Source organism: Salvelinus namaycush, chromosome 3 (assembly GCF_016432855.1).
Source record: "Salvelinus namaycush isolate Seneca chromosome 3, SaNama_1.0, whole genome shotgun sequence".
In the NCBI taxonomy this organism is placed as follows: Eukaryota; Metazoa; Chordata; class Actinopteri; order Salmoniformes; family Salmonidae; genus Salvelinus; species Salvelinus namaycush.
Window position 1 is genome coordinate 36,045,612 of NC_052309.1, and position 17,817 is coordinate 36,063,428.

General features: G+C 39.3%; 1 protein-coding gene across 3 annotated transcripts in view; it reads right to left on the reverse strand.

The window, feature by feature from the left end:
* LOC120030931 (dual specificity tyrosine-phosphorylation-regulated kinase 1A-like) overlaps positions 1-17,817 on the reverse strand; it is a 58,250-nt gene that overhangs the window by 13,711 nt on the left and 26,722 nt on the right. For 2 of the 3 annotated variants that reach the window (XM_038976438.1, XM_038976447.1), the window contains exon 2: positions 15,666-15,735. The exons of the other annotated variant lie outside the window; for it this stretch is intronic. In XM_038976438.1, coding sequence (XP_038832366.1) covers positions 15,666-15,675 — 10 coding nt within the window. In that variant the 5' untranslated portion in view covers positions 15,676-15,735. The remainder of the gene's footprint in view (positions 1-15,665; positions 15,736-17,817) is intronic. 3 annotated transcript variants of the gene reach the window in all.

The following is a 17,817-nucleotide window of genomic DNA, read 5'->3' on the forward strand; positions in this document are numbered from 1 at the left end:
GGTAATATTCTAAATATTCTAAAGATAGCTTTTGAAATTAAATCCTAACATACCCAGACACCACACAAACACAAAATCACAGTAAATGGGCACGAGTTGAATTGTAAAGATAAACTGAGGCATTCTCTGTCCTGTTGCACAGAGAGTTGCTCCTTGGCCAGTGACATGCAGGATGAAATCAGATCACAAAAAAGCAGCAGCACATGATGATGACGACAGAGTCTAATGTGTCCTACAGCACTGCGCGACTCTCTGGAGTCTTTGCTCCATCGCTCTCAGATCAGGTTCCATCCCAAACAGGAGGGACCCAGAGGACACAGCCCACACAGCCATGCTTTTGTCACAAGGTTGCTCTCACTAACACTCCAGATGGTCTCTCAAATAGCTGGAGAGATTTGCCAGCAAAAAGTCAATGGAATGATTAGCAGTCAGTTACACGGCGAAATTAAACATAGCTAGGGCTCATGTGGAAAGGTTTGTGCATTAAGCTTTTTTAGTCAGGGTTACCAGAGGAGGAGGGGGTAACCTTTGATCATGCTTGGTTAAATCAAAGAAGAGGGACGAGGGGAGGGGGGCTGTGGAGGCTCTCAGTGAGTGGACCCTCTCAGTCCGAGTCGTCTGCTGGCTAGTGACTCAGCATCAAGATGGGAGCATCAGCCGAACTCAGACCTGCCTGCCTTTTACCTACTCTTCCCCTCCACCACCTCATCACACTGAGGGCTGGGAAACCGCTGCGTCACCACACACACAACTCATTCCCAAAAGCTGCTCTGGCAGCGTAGCCGAGAGAGAGAGAGAGAAAGAGAGGCAGAGAGAGGCAGAGAGAGAGAGAGAGAGAGAGAGAGAGAGAGAGAGAGAGAGAGAGAGGCAAAAAGCTAGCACAACGAGCTGCTGTCATAAACAGCAATCGGACATCACCTTTCCTCTTAAATCCCTGGGTAACGTCATCTTTCAACGCATCACTCTAGATTATATTTTTCTAATCCCTGCTGCTGCAATTACTGTTCAGTTTCCCTGTTGCTGTAGTCAAGGAACTTAAAGAACTGCCAAAATATTCAAAATGAAAGATCGAGGCAGCGTTTCAAAAAGTGAAAGCAGATGTAAAAAAGGTCAAGCTTTTATCAAGTAGGCAATATTCTTTGACTAATGACTACAAAATCAAAATCAAATCACATCTCATGCAACTAAGTAGCTTTCGAACAGAATAGTGCTTGGTGTGAACATTGCTTCATATTACCCCAACCATATTGTTAACTTTTTGGTGTGTAAAGGGGCCTTAAAAATTATATAACTGAAGAGTACAATCAATGACTGTGTTAGGGGTGGCCTAAAAACGGGCAGCTAGCGTCTATGCTAATTGTTAGCATTATCGCTAGTTAGCATTTTTCTATTTGCTTACACAAAAAAGTTAACAATGTGGTTGGGGTAATATGAAGAAATGTTCACACCAAGCACTATTCTGTTGGAAAGCTACTTGATTGAGTGAGATGTAGTCATTACTCAGAAAGCATATTGCACAAATATTCATGATAAGGTTAAAATCATTATCAAACCGTAGATCCATCACTGTAATATCCCGTAAATATTTCACTTTGATTGACATGAACGGGCACTAAACACCTGTAATACTAAACCGCTGTCTGCAAATCTACGATGAGAAGATGGCAAGTTATGCAGATATTATGTGGCCTATGGTAGTGCGTACGGCCCAATACATCACCGGGCCAAGCTTCCTTCCATCCAGTACCTATTTTCTAGGCGGTTTCAGAGGAAGGCCTCAAAAAACGACTCCAGTCACCCAAGCAATAGACTGTTCTCTCTGCTACCGCACGGCAAGCGGTACCGGAGCGCCAAGACTAGGTCCAAAAGGCTCCTTAACAGCTTCCACCCCCAAGCCATAAGACTGCTGAACAATTAATCAAATGGCCACCCGGACTATTTACACTGCTGCTACTCTTTGTTTATTATTTATGCATAGTCACTTCACCCTTACCTACATGTACAATTTACCTTGACTAACCTGTAACCCCGCACATTGACTCGGTACCGGTACCCCCTGTTATTACGCCTCTTTATTGTTAAGTCATTTTGTGTTCATTTTTATTTTTACAGTAGTTTATTTAGTAAATATTTTCTTAACTCTATTTCTTGAACTGCATTGTTGGTTAAGGGCTTGTAAGTAAGCGTTTCACGTTAAGGTGTTGTATTCGGCGCATGTGACAAATAACATTTGATTTGAAGTGAGCTAAAATAAATCGATCTCTGCTTTTTTTGTTGATGGCTCCAACTACTTCCTGCCTCAAATTTGTCCTTTTGGAAGTTTTTCTTGGTAAACCCGTCAGTGTTATTTAGCAGTCATTGAAGGCACAATCTGGGATACTTTATTTTGTGTAATGGTCATTTAAATGAACAACATATGCCCCCACGCCACAACCTTAGTACAACTGTCTTACCCTATGATAACCCAAAATATAAAATTGCATTACTGTTTATGCATTTGTTGGCATACACCTATAGCTTTCAAATATGCTTAAAACAATTGTGTCGATCTCTGGGACAGTGGCGGGGCTCTGCTGCTGGGTTGACTAAGAAATATAGCTTTAAATACAGGCTTGAGTTACGAGTAGAATTACATTACACATATACACTGAGTATACAAAACATTAAGAACACAAGGTGTTAAAAGCGTTCCACAGGAATGGTGGCCCATGTTGATGCCAATGCTTCCCATGTTGACTCCAATGCTTCTCACAGTTCTCAAGTTGGCTGGATGTCCTTTGGGTGTGGACCATTCTTGATACACATGGGAAACTGTTGAGCGTGAAAAACCCCTTAGCGTTGCGGTTCTTGACACAAACCAGTGCGCCTGACACCTACTACCATATCCCATTCAAAGGCACTTCAATCTTTTGTCTTGCCGATTCACCATCCATGTCTCAGTTGTCTCCAGGCTTAAAAATCCTTATTTAACCTGTCTCCTCCCCTTCATCAACACTGATTAAAGTGGATTTAAGAAATTACATCAATAAGGGATCATAGCTTTCACCTGGTCAGTCTCATGGAAACAGCAGGCGTTCATAATGTTTTGTACACTGTATAACACAAGATTACATTTTTAATATGATCAAAGCCAGCTAAAAAGATGTAGCCTATTTTGTCATTAATTCACAGACTACTTTTAAGGACTTCTGAGGTTCGGCAAGTTCTCCCCAAAAATATTGGTGCTTTGACTGAACACTTTTCCAAATGATCTCTACTGAAAGCATTCACACAGTAAAATCTCATGTCTGATCACATGTAAAAAAAAAAAAATATATATATATATATGGCATGTACACATGTATCTGGCAATCAAAAATGTAATAGGAATAAGGTGAAAAATAAGTAGTTAAGACAGATATTAGCAAAGACATTCCAGTTGCATCAGTTGTTTTACTTGACTGATTCAACTCAGCAGTGAAAGCAAGCCTATAGCCCTGTAATCGAATCTTCTCAGTTCTATTTTAAAATCTCAGTCTGTCTGCAGTGAGTGGGAATTCTGCAGATCATTAAGTACTCATTTATCAACGTCTCTCACCAGGCAACACAATGCAGCAGAATCACAGAGAGTAACCAGCCTTCTGAACCCCAGCAACAGTACCTAATTAGCATAGCCTACCACCAAGAAGAAACTGTGTGATTGGCTTGTGCTTTCTCCGGCTTGCCCAATCAGAAGACAGTATGCAAATACCCTACTTTTGTTGCTAGGGCAGAGCTCCGATCTATTGTCCAATAGGAAAACAAGTAATAAACAAGAAATGGAAAAATCACTGTCAAATTTCCAAGCTTTTTTTTAACACATTATTTGCTGGATGAAATGAATGTAGCAGTTTAGAACCTGGAGCCAGTGTCTCCAAGAACAGAGCTCTAGCAAACGTCCAACCTAAGATAAGGGAGTGGAGCCGAGTACCACAACCGTGATGGGAAAGAGAGAGACATATTCTGAATCTTTTTTGCCTGATATTAGGAATTTGTTAATCAGATTGAAATTATATTTAGAAAACAAAATCTTGAGTTAAGTTTATAATCCAAGAACACAATGTATTTCCTTCTGACAACACATGAATAACAGCATTAAAACATGTAATAATAAAAAGAGACAGTCATGGTGAATACACAGTTGAAATACTTTCCTATTAACTTTTAGTCTAGGCTATTGTTCCTTTTAATAGAGAATCAATATACACTACTGTATTTCTGGGGGAGCATTTTGGACAGCTTCAATACAATCTCAGCAAAATACATTAATGCACAATTTAAAGCTTGCTTGGTTGATTCTACTAGACAGCATGAGTATGCTGTTGGGAAATCCAACCGGGCTGAGGCAGCACATTTACGATTGCTTTTACAGTAAACTGGCATTCCAATTTTTTCTTGACAGGCAGGTGTAATCTAGCAAAAAACACTCTGAAAAGCGGAAAAGGTGAGGCCATGTCTTCTTCTCCCTCAAAACTGGGCCGAAGTTCAGTGGCAACTAAAGTGGAGTTGAGCTATAGTCCACCAGAGGTCAATTGAAACTACAGCTACAGCAGTTTTAATTGATTCATCAATCGCGGGAGGAGTTTCATAATTACACAAACAAACTTAGCCTAAGAGTCAAACCTGGTGTCTGTTCATCAACGAATGTATGTATTTATTTATTTGTACATTATTTACGCATTTCTGCCTTCAATACGATAATACATTTTTATCTGTTTTTGTAGATACTTTAGTCCTTTTTTTGTCCTTTAACTTCTTGACGCTAGGGGTCAGATTTCTTTTAAAAATAACGTTCCCAAGGTAAACTGACTATTTCTTAGATCCAGATCGTAGAATATGCATATAATTTACAGATTAGGATAGAAAACACTCCAAAGTTTCCAAAACTGTCAAAATATTGTCTGTGAGTATAACAAAACTGATTCTGCAGGCGAAAACCTGAGAAAATATAACCCGGACGTGATATATATATATATATATATTTTTTTTTTTTATCTGTGTTTCCAGGCCAGTCTTTCTTCCATTTAAAGGGGTATCAACCAGATTCCTTTTCCAATGGCTTCCTCAGGCTGTGACCAGGCTTTAGACATAGTTTCAGGCTTTTATTTTGAAAAATTGAACGAGATTTTCCAAAAGTAGCCAGGTGTCCTCTGAATAGTTCCTGCGCGCGAGAGGGGAGCTCTCCATTTTCCTTTTCTCTCTTATTGAATAGGTTACGGTCCGGTTGAAATATTATCGATTAATACATAGTGTGTAGCAATTGAAAGACAGGCATCTTGTGATACCAGACAATATTTCCGATTTATTAAATGTTTTACAGCGAAAACAAAATGTAGCGCTATATTAGCGTAGCCACAATAGCCAGAAACACTTGGGCGCCCATGACCAGTTCACATGCACGACAGATATATGAAATAACATCATAAATTGGGTCTTACTTTTGCTGATCTTTCATCAGAATGTTGAACAAGGTGTCCTTTGTCCAGATGAGTCGTTGTTTGGATTCAGAACGGCAAATTTCCCTCTTCATTTAGCATGGGCACTAGCCGAGTGGCACGGATCTCTCCAACGTAAACACAGTCAGAGAACGGAACACGGCAAAACTCCCGAAAAAATTTCAATAATCTGATTAAACTATATTGAAAAAACATACATTACGATGATATGGTCACATGTATCAAATAATATCCGAGCCGGAGATAGTTGTCGTCCATTACGGCAGCAAAACAGAAGGCAATCCCACTTCCAAGTCGCGCGCTTCAGAGTACCGGAAGTGGACGGTCACGTCAAAGAAATAGCTTTTATTCCACCCCAGACCAAGATAAACACAAAATTTCTTCTCTCACATCATCTTGACACCCAGAGGAAGGCGTATGGAGTGTACGTAGACTCCTACGTGTCATGACCATGTATAGGCAGGAAGTTGAACAGAGCATATATTTCTGACATTCTACTTCCTGGTCAGGGAAAGTGCTGCCAAATGAGTTCTGTTTCACTCAGAGAAATAATTCCAACGGTTTTAGAAACTAGAGAGTGTTTTCTATCCAATAGTAATAATAATATCCATATTGTACGAGCAAGAATTGAGTACGAGGCCGTTTGAAATGGGCACGATTTCACTGGCTACTCAATACTTTCCCTTGCAGCCATAAGAAGTTAAAAACAACCTGAGGATTGATTATAAAAACATTTAATGGAATTTTCGTCGAACGGAATTTGTCGAACGGAACGAGGCTGTAGTTTTCTCAACATACCACGCAACCCAAATTGAGTTTTTTTGTTATAAAAGTAATATTTATCGAACAAAAAGAACATTTGCTGTGTAACTGGGAGTCTCGTGAGTGCAAACATCCGAAGATTATCAAAGGTAAGCGATTAATTTTATTGCTTTTCTGACTTTCGTGACCATGCTAATTTGGGGCTAGCTGTTGTAGCATTGATTGATACACTCACAAAAGCTTGGATTTCTTTCTCTGTAAAGCATATTTTCAAAATCTGACACGATAGGTGGATTAACAACAAGCTAAACTGTGTTTTGGTATATTTCACTTGTGATTGCATGATTATAAATATTTTTAGTAATATTTTTGAATTTGACGCCCTGCAATTCAGCGGTTGTTTAGGGAAATGATCCCGTAATCGGGATCTGTGCGCAGAAAGGTTAAGTACCAGATCAATTCCCACTTTTTACACCAGGCCTGATGTCAGGGCTGGGACGATTCTGGAATTTTGGATAACGATTAATTGTTATGCAAATTGCACAGTTGTCATAATTGTAATTTTTACAAACAAAATAAAGTGTAATGCATCTTTGAAAATTTGCTACGACATACAGAATGAATACAGCACCTCTTTGGTGACACCCACATCGCAAAAAATAATGGGTTTGACCGCTTGGAACTTATGGAAATTAAGCTTTTCCTCCCAACTGTGCCGTTCTTCTCGTAAAATGATTACCAATTTTACCTACTTCATGTAAAAACGAACTGCTATTGGGTAAACTGCTTGAATAAAAAGTTGAATTCTCCCTTCTCCTAAAATTAAGGTATTAAAGCGATGACAAATATTTTTGGGTTCACGATTATTGTCCATAATTCTTAGTTGCACGATTATCCAATAATTGTGCCAGCTCTACCCGGGGTTTGAAACAGCAACTTTTCCACTACTGGTCCACCTCTAACCTCTAGGCTACCTGCAGCCCCCAAAATAATAATGAGCAGTGCTGTTCTGTCACACCATTAGCTAATCAATGTCAAGGAGTAGTAAGCCTACTCAAATATGTTTCACTTACTCTGGCAAGCCGGCTTTGCAGAGCTCCTTATGTCACTACAACTAACTAAAACAGTTAGACTGAGGGCTCTATTTTTGGCTAGCGTTAAGGCAGCGCTATTGTGAAACACACATTAGTTGGCAATTTCGGATTGTAATACCTGGCGCTTTGGCATTTTCCAACCATTGCAGCATGGTTGGCATTTACCTGTAACATCAGCTCAGTTGCGGTGAGGTGGGAGTGGCAATATCTGAGGTGTGTCCTTAAAAACAAGGACATTTCTAAGTGACCTCAAATATTAGTGTGAACTAAGCTAGAAGAGGAAATCAATCTCCTAAAAAAGAAAACATGAATGTCCTTAAGTGGCCCAGTCCTTCAGACAAGGAGGTGACTGAAAATGTTTGATGCAAGAAACCACTTTACAAAATAAATGCTTTATTATTCCCATACCATTATTACAGCGAATCAGACAAATTATGCTACCCTCTGCCTATTGGCTACTTATTCTATTCAAGCCTGTCTCAAAATACAACATTGCCCCTTTAAGAAAAAAAAATCTTTACCGGACTGGCTTTTCAAAGATGTCTATAAAAGTAAACGTTTTGTGGTCTTGTAGGAAGCAATCACTCCCATATGGCTGACTACAAATTATCTATAACTGGGCTAATAACTCATTAACTAGCAAAGGATATGAACAAAATGTGCACACGTGGCTACATGCAGCTCTTTCTGTTGATCTCAAGACAAGCGTATCTACTCACAACCACAGCTGTAAACAGTCCAGTTCATCCATATATGGCAATGGTCTATTAGAATATAGGCCTACTGTAGCTCTGATTGGTTATACCGCATGGGTCTGTGTAGAGTACGGGCTGAGTCATGCACAATAGAATCTTTCTCTGATACATTTTGCCTACAACAATATCTTGCATAGTTCATTTTGTTTCTGTATGTTGCATTGAAAGTGGCTAATATTGCATTGATTCGATCACAATTTCCACAGTAAAGGGAAACGTTGATAGTGTTAACTAACAGAGAAAACTGTAGAAAGTTGAGTGACATACAATCTCATCCTTCTCTCTGTGGGCTGATATTTCTTCTGCGCTCTGCACGGCAGTCCCGTCTCTGGGCTACTGCACACCCGCGCGCAGCTTAGAGGGAACATTGGTCCTCTCCGCATACCCATAACATGATGCAGCCACCACTATGCTTGAAAATATGGAGAGTGATACTCAATAATGTGTTGTACTGGATGTGCCACAAACATAACACTTTGTATTCAGGACAAAAAGTTAATTGCTTTGCCACATTTGTTTCTATATGACTTGACTGTGACTTTTGAATGACTACCTCATCTCTGTACCCCACACATAAAGATAGATATTTGTAAGGTCCCTCGGTTGAGCAGTGAATTTCAAATATATATTCAACTACAAAAACCAGCCAATGCCTCGCAAAGTAGGGCACGTATTGGTAGATGGGTAAAAAAGGCAGACACTGAATATCCCTTTGAGCATAGTGAAGTTATTAATATCACTTTAGATTGTGTATCAATACACCCAGTCACTACAAAGATACAGGTGTCCTTCCTAGGAAGGAAACCGCTCAGGGATTTCAATATGAGGCAAATGGTGACTTTAAAACAGTTAGAGTTTAATGGCTGTTATAAGACAAAACTGAGGATGAATCAACAACATTGTAGTTACTCCACAATGCAAAGCATGAAAAGGAAGAAGCCTGTACAGAATAAAAATACTCTAAAACATGCATCCTGTTTGCAATAAGGCAATAAAATAAATTAACATTATCCTGAAAACAAAGCGGTATGTTTGAGGCAAATCTAACAACATCACCGAGTACCACAATTCATATTTTCAAGCATGGTGGTGGCTCCATCACGTGTCATAAGCAAGGCCTAAGGAGTTTTTTTTATTTTTTTTTTATAAAAAGAAACTGAGTAGAGTGAAGCACAGGTAAAAATCTGGTTCAGTCTCCTATCCAACAGACACAGGGATACAAATTCATCTTTCAGCAGAACAATAACATAAAACACAAGGCTAAATATACATTTTGTTAATTTACAGCCTTATTCTAAAATGAATTAAATAGCTTTTTCCCCCTCATCGATCTACACACAATAGCCCATAATGACTAAGTAAAAACAGGTTAACTTCTTGCGACTACAGGGGGTGCTGTTCCGAATTAGCATTTTGTCGTCTCCAAATTAAACTGCCTAGTACTCAATTCTTGCTCGTACAATATGCATATTATTAATTCTATTGGAAAGAAAACACTTTCTAGTTTCATACAAAGTTGGAATGATGTCTGTGGGTGACCCAGAACTCTTTCTACAGCGAAATCCATGACAGACAGTGAAAGGTCTGAGAGCGAAGCTCTGGTTTCAGATCAGTTTTTAAGGTCTCTGTCTATCCTATGGAACGACACGAACTGCACCCGCCTTCCCCTGGATGTCAGTAACCAATGAGAAGTGGAATGGGCCTTCTCCGTAGCTCTCAGAGGTTATAAAAGACCAAGGAGTGAGAGTAGCCCCCCTTTCGACGCTCGCCCTTACGCAGGAAGGGACCTCCGGACGCCATTTTCACAGGCTCGGTTATCAACTTGAAATGTATCCGTCTGTAATTTAATTCGATATAGGACTTAGAAACATCATAAGGTAGTTAATTTAAACCGTTTTATAGGAAATTATATCCGTTTAGTGCGATTTTGAGGAATTTCTTTGTTGTGCACTCTGAAACTTTGGACACGTTTTTGGGTCCCGTTCGATCGTTAGTGGATATTTCGAAGGACAGAGGACATCTATCGACCAAAAGACGTTTATAACATAGAAAGGATACATTGCCCAAGAATATGATGGAAGAACAGCTCATAGTAAGCAATATTTAATATGATAAATTGTTGTTCTGTCGAAATATTTTAAACGCATATTTCGCCATTTTGTTTGGTGTAGCTTCACTTGGCGAACCCTGTATTGAAAAGTAAGGATAATTTTACAAATGTAAATCAGCGGTTGCATTAAGAACTAATTTGTCTTTCGATTCCTGTCAACCCTGTATTTTTTAGTCAAGTATATGATTAGCTTTCAATTAAACTAGATCACTCTGATAGATGACGTCAGACATATTGAGGCTTGATTTCCTAGTATTTTTATTGTGTAACCACGGTTTTGTATGGCTAAATATGCACCTTTTCGAACAAACTGTATATGTATGTTGTAAAATGATGTTACAGGAGTGTCATCGGAAGAATTCTGAGAAGGTTAGTGAAAAAATTAATATCTTTTGGCGATGTTGACGTTATAGCGCTCTTTGGCTGGAATCGATGCTCTGGTAACGTTTGCACATGTAGTATGCTAACTTATCGATTTATTGTGTTTTCGCTGAAAAACGCTTAGAAAATCTGAAATATGGTCTGAAATCACAAGAACTGGGTCTTTCCATTGCTATGCTTTGTCTATTTTTATGAAATGTTTTATGATGAGTAAATTGGTCATACACGTTGCTCTATCTAGTAATTCTAGTCGATTTGTGATGGTCGGTGCAATTGTAAACTGTGATTTCTACCTGAAATATGCACTTTTTTCTAACAAAAACTATCCTATACCATGAATATGTTATCAGACTGTCATCTGATGGTTTTTTTTATAGGTTATTGGCTATCAATATCTTAGTTGAGCCGAATTGGTGATAGCACCTGAAGGAGTAAGAAACTGATGGAGTTAGAATAGTGGTGTATTTTGCTAACGTGTTTAGCTAATAGATTTACATATTTTGTCTTCCCTGTAAAACATTTTAAAAATCTGAAATGGTGGCTTTATTCACAAGATCTGTATCTTTCATCTGGTGTCTTGGACTTGTGATTTAATGATATTTAGATGCTACTATCTACTTGTGAAGCTATGCTAGCTATGCTAATCAGTGTGTGGGGGGTGGGGGGTGATCCCGGATACGGGGTTGAGGTTCGGTAAAGGTTAAGAAATGTTTGCAAATGTATTTAAAAAAAAAACTGAAATATTACATTTACATAAGTATTCAGACTAGAGGTCGACCTCCAGACCTCTAGTCTGAATACTTATGTAAATGTAATATTTCAGTTTTTTTTTTAAATACATTTGCAAACATTTCTTAACCTGTTATTAACCTGTTAACCATTTCTTAACCTTCTTAACCTGTTATATATATATATATATATATATATATATATATATATTTGTAATAATGACAATAATACTGAATGAACACTTTTATTTTAACTTAATACATCAATAAAATCTATTTAGTCTCAAATAAATAATGAAACATGTTCAATTTGGTTTAAATAATGCAAAAACAAAGTGTTGGAGAAGAAAGTAAAAGTGCAATATTTGCCATGTAAAAAAGCTAACGTTTAAGTTCCTTGCTCAGAACATGAGAACATATGAAAGCTGGTGGTTCCTTTAACATGAGTCTTCAATATTCCCAGGTAAGAAGTTTTAGGTTGTAGTTATTATAGGAATTATAGGACTATTTATCTCTATACCATTTGTATTTCATATACCTTTGACTATTGGATGTTCTTATAGGCACTATAGTATTGCCAGCCTAATCTCGGGAGTTGATAGGCTTGAAGTCATAAACAGCGCAATGCTTGAAGCACAGAGAAGAGCTGCTGGCAAATGCAGGAAAGTGCTGTTTGAATGAATGCTTACGAGCCTGCTGCTGCCTACCACCGCTCAGTCAGACTGCTCTATCAAATATCAAATCATAGATTTATAATATAACACACAGAAATACGAGCCTTAGGTCATTAATATGGTCAAATCCGGAAACGATCATTTCAAAAACAAAACGTTTATTATTTCAGTGAAATATGGAACCGTTCTGTATTTTATCTAACGGGTGGCATCCCTAAGTCTATATATTGCTGTTACATTGCACAACCGTCAACGTTATGTCATAATTATGTACAATTCCGGCAAATTAATGACGGTCTTTGTTAGGAAGAAATGGTCTTCACACAGTTCGTTACGAGCCAGGCAGCCCAAACTGCTGCATATACCCTGACTCTGCTTGCACAGAACACAAGAGAAGTGACACAATTTTCCTAGTTTAAAGAAATTCATCTTAGCAGGCAATATTAACTAAATATGCAGGTGTAAAAATATATACATGTGTATTGATTTTAACTTCTTAGCGCTAGGGGTCAGAATTCTTTTATTTTTTATTTTTTAAATAACGTGCCCAACGTAAACGGACATTTTCTCTGGCCCAGATTGTAGAATATGCATATAATTTACAGATTAGGATAGAAAACACTCCAAAGTTTCCAAAACTGTCAAAATATTGTCTGTGAGAATAAGAATACTTATTCTGCAAGCGAAAACCTGAGAAAATGTAACCCGGAAGTGATATTAAAAAAAATAAAAATAATAATGTGTTCCCTGGCCCGTCTAACCTCCATTTAAATGGGTATCAACCAGATTCCTTTTCCAATGGCTTCCTCAGGCTGTGACCAGGCTTTAGACATAGTTTCAGGCTTTTATTTTGAAAAATGAACGAGTTTTTTCAAAACTAGTCAAGTGTCCTCCGAATATTTCCTGCGCGCGCGGGAGGAGCTCACCATTCAAGTCTCTTATTGAATAGGTTATGCTCCGGTTGAAATATTATCGATTATGTTTGTTAAAGACAACCTGAGGATTGATTATAAAAAACATTTTAAATGTTTCTACGACCATTTCGGATACTTTTTGGAATTTGTCGAACGGAACACAGCTTTTGTTTTCTCAACATAATGCGCAACCCAAATGGCGTTTTTTTGTGATAAAAGTAATATTTATCGAACAAAAAGAAGATTTGTTGTGTAACTGGGAGTCTCCTGAGTGGAAACATCCGAAGACTATCAAAGGTAAGCGATTAATTTTATTGCTTTTCTTACTTTCGTGACCAAGCTAACCAAGCTAATATAAGGCTAAGCTGTTGTAGCATTGAAAGCTACACTCACAAAAGCTTGGATTTCTTTCGCTGTAAAATATATTTTCAAAATCTGACACGATAGGTGGATTAACAACAAGCTAAGCTGTGTTTTAGTATATTTCACTTGTGATTGCATGATTATAAATATTTTTAGTAATATTTATGCATTTGGCGCCCTGCAATTCTAGCGGTTGTTTAGGAAAGTGATCCCGTACTAGGGATGCGTAGCGCAGAGAAGTTAAGAAAGGCATTGATGTTTATGGTTAGGTACACATTGGTGCAACGGCAGTGCTTTTTTCGCGAATGCGCTTGTTAAATCATCACCCATTTGGCGAAGTAGGCTGTGATTCGATGATAAATGAACAGGTACCGCATCGATTATATGCAACGCAGGACAAGCTAGATAAACTAGTAATATCATCAACCATGATAGTTAACTAGTGATTATGTTAAGATTGATAGCTTTTTTATACGATAAGTTTAATGCTAGCTAGCAACTTACCTTGGCTCCTTGCTGCACTAGCGTAAAAGGTAGTCAGCCTGCCACGCAGTCTCCTCGTGGAGTGCAATGTAATCGGCCATAATCGGTGTCCAAAAATGCAGATTACCGATTGTTATAAAAAAACTTGAAATCGGCCATTCCGATTAACCGGTCGACCTCTAATTCAGACCCTTTACTCAGTACTTTTCTTCTTTTTTTATCACCTTTGGCAGCGAATACAGCCTCGAGCCTTCTTGGGTACGATGCTACAAGTTTGGAACACCTGTATTTGGGGAGTTTCTCACATTCTTCTCTGCAGATCCGCTCAAGCGTTGTTAGGTTGGATGAGAAGCATTGCTGCACATCAATTTTTAGGTCTCTCCAGAGATGTTCGATCGGGTTCAAGTCAGGGATCTGGCTGGGCCACTCAAGGACATTCAGAGACTTGCCCCGAAGCCACTCCTGCTTTGTCCTGGCTGTGTGCTTAGGGTCATTGTCCTGTTGGAAGGTAAACCTTTGCCCTAGTCTGAGGTCCAGAGCGGTCAGGAGCAGGTTTTCATCAAGGATCTCTCTGTACTTTGCTCCATTCATCTTTCCCTCGATCCTGACTAGTCTCCCAGTCCCTGCCGCTGAAAAACAAACCCACAGCATGATGCTGACACCACCATCCTTCACCGTAGGGATGGTGCCAGGTTTCCTTGTTTCTCATGGTCAGAGTCCTTTAGGTGCCTTTTGGCAAAATCCAAGCGGGCTGTCATGCGCCTTTTACAGAGGAGTGGCTTCCGTCTGGCAACTCTACCATAAAGGCCTGATTGGTGGAGTGCTGCAGAGATGGTTGTCCTTCTGGAAGATTCTCCCAGAGGAACTCTGGAGCCATGTCAGTGATCATTGTGTTCTTGGTCACCTCCTTGACCAAGGCCCTTCTCCCCTGATTGCTCAGTTTGGCCTGGTGGCCAGCTCTAGGAAGAGTCTTGGTGTTTCCAAACTTCTTCCATTTAATAATGGAGGCCGCTGTGTTCTTGGGGACTTTCAATGGTCCAGACATTTTTTGGTACACTTCCCCAGATCTGTGCCTTGACACAATCCTGTCTCGGAGCTCTACGGACAATTCCTTCGACCTCATGGCTTGTTTTTTGCGCTGACATGCACTGTCAACTGTGAAACTTTATATAGACAGGGGTCTGCCTTTCCAAATAATGTCCAATCAATTGAATTTACCACATGTGGACTCTAATCAAGTTGTAGAAACATCTCAAGTTGTAGAAACAAGGATGATCAATGGAAACAGGACGTACCGGAGCTCAAATTCAACTCATAGCAAAGGGTCTGAATACTTATGTAAATACAGTATTTCGGTTTTATTTTTTATTATAAATTTGCTAAAATTTTACTAACTCTGTTTTCGCTTTGTCATTATAGGGTATTGTGTATATGATGAGGAATTTTTACTTATTTAATCAATTTTAGAATAAGGCTGTAACGTAACAAAATGTGGAAAAGGGGAAGGGGTCTGAATACTTTCTAATGCACTGTACGTTGGAGTTGCTTACCAAGACGACATTGAATGTTCCTGAGTGGCCTAGTTACAGTTGACTTAAATTGGCTTGAAAACCTATGGCAAGATTTTCACTCCCGCCAGATTGCTCCCGTCAGTCCTGGGATTCAAACCGGCAACCCTCTAATTACTGGCCTGCCTCTCTAACCCCGTGGCTACCGCCACCCCCATATGCAGCCTAGGTAAGGATTTATCTGAGGCATGTAAACCTAGTCATGTAATCAGTATTAGGCTACTATGACATTTTTAAGGTACTGCACACCAGTGATGTAAAGGCATGAAACATATGTCCATAAGTCACGGACAGTATTTCCCTACATTTAACAAAAAAAGTGAGAGAAAGGAAGAGAAAGCGAGAGATCAGCAGCTAACCTGTATGCATTGTCTCCTGGTAACTCTCATATCATCCTGGCAGGAGAGCCCAGCAGCACACCACAGCTCACTGGAGAAAGACAAACAATTAACTATATTAGCCTTAGTGTATTTGTGCTTGCAAGGCTATTTCCTGTTAGGCTATGTCGTAACCTTGATTATTACCTATATCTAATTATTTTCTGGTGCTGCACCTTCCAACCATAAAAGCCCACCCACTTGGGAGCCAGGCCCCCACCACTGGGGAGCGAGGCCCAGCCAATCAGAAGAAAAATTTCCCCACAAAAGGGGCTTTATTGCAGACAGAAACACTCCTAAATTTCAGCTGCTGTCTGGGTGGCTTGTCTCAGACGATTCTGCAGGTGAAGATGCCGGATGTGGAAGTCCTGGGCTGGTGTGATTGCACATGGTCTGCGGTTGTGAGGCCAGTTGAACGTACTGCCAAATTCTCTGAAACAACGTTGGAGGCGGCTTATGGTAGAGAAATTAACATTAAATTCTCTGGCAACAGCTCTGGTAGACATTGCTGCAGTCAGCATGCAATGCATTGTACGATACCTCAAAACTTGACATCTGTGGCATTGTGTTGTGTGACAAAATTGCACATTTTAGAGTGGCCTTGTATTGTCCCATGCACAAGGTGCACCTGTGTAATGATCGTGCTGTTCAAACTTCTTGATATGCCACACTTGTCAGGTGGATAATTATCTCGGCAAAGGATAAACGCTCACTAACAGGGATGTAAACAAATTTGTGCACACATTTGAGGGGGGAAAAAGTAGCTTTTTGTGCATGACATTTGTCCTGATCATATAGGCCTGATAATTGTTCTGCCTAATTCAGTAGTTTTTCCCAAATTAAGTTCTGTTTGGTTTTCCAGGTTTCAGATTTTTTCCTGTTGTTCATGTTTCTGTTCTGAAAAATCACACTTTTTTCAGAACAAATGTGGATGTTCTAAGTCGATAATGTTTAAACCACATCAGTAGACCACTTGAGTTCAGGGAAAAAGCTAATACATGTTCATTTTTGGGCGTAGATACCCTTTAAAGTCAAGTGTGCAGTCTGCTCACCAGCAAAAGACTTGCTTGGTTAGAACATTTCTGTAGCACCGTTTATTTTAATTGTATTTATTTAACGAGGCAAGTCAGTTAACTTAGGGATCAGCGTCCAATCAACAGCAAAAGACTTGCTTGGTTAGCACATTTCTGTAGCACCCTTTATTTTAATTGTATTTATTTAACGAGGCAAGTCAGTTAACTTAGGGATCAGCGTCCCATCAACGGGACAGTTGTAAATCATGCAGCACCTTGTGTCACGATCGCAGATTTTAGAGAAACAACAAATGTCGTTACATATAAGTGTTTGATATCGGCTGAAAGCTTAAATTCTTGTTAATATAACTGCACGGTCCAATTTACAGTAGCTATTACTGTGAAAAAATGCCATGCTATTGTTTGAGTAAGGTCCTAACAAAAAAAAAACAGCGATAGGTTTGATAAATTCACCTCTGAAGGTGAAATGTGTGCTTACATTCTGAAATCTTGCTCTGATTTATCATCCAATGGGTCCCAGAGATAACATGAAGCGTAATTTTGTTAGATAAAATCCTTGTTCATATCCTAAAGAGGTCCATATAGCATGCACGATCGATCTTGTATTTCCACTCGTTGAATTTGCAAAGAAAGGAATCTGTGAAAATCTAACCCTAAACGTTGTTTCAACCAGTCAAATGACGTCCGTATGTATTCCTCAGAGATCCTAGAACGTAACCAGACTTCCCTATATCATTAGTGGTGTAGTATATCCTAGAGGACACCAAATTTGGTCAGAGAGCGACGCCTTCATGACACACCGATGACGCGGGCGGTCTTCACTTGATCGACTCCAACTTTGTAAAATAAGCACCAATCGGGGTCAAACAAAGCTAGCTAGATAGCCAATGAGCTGGGCTTTACGGGAGTGTCCCTTAAAGTAAACCCTGTATCTGTCGCAAAATGTAGCTGCGTTTTCCTTTTGGACAAAAATTATCAGAATATTCAGAGTTATGACGTTATGAAAACTGGTTGTTTTGAAAATGTTGATCTTATAATATGGCTACTGATACTGGAAAAGCTAAATCAATTAGACAGTAGACAGATTTGATGATATTCTT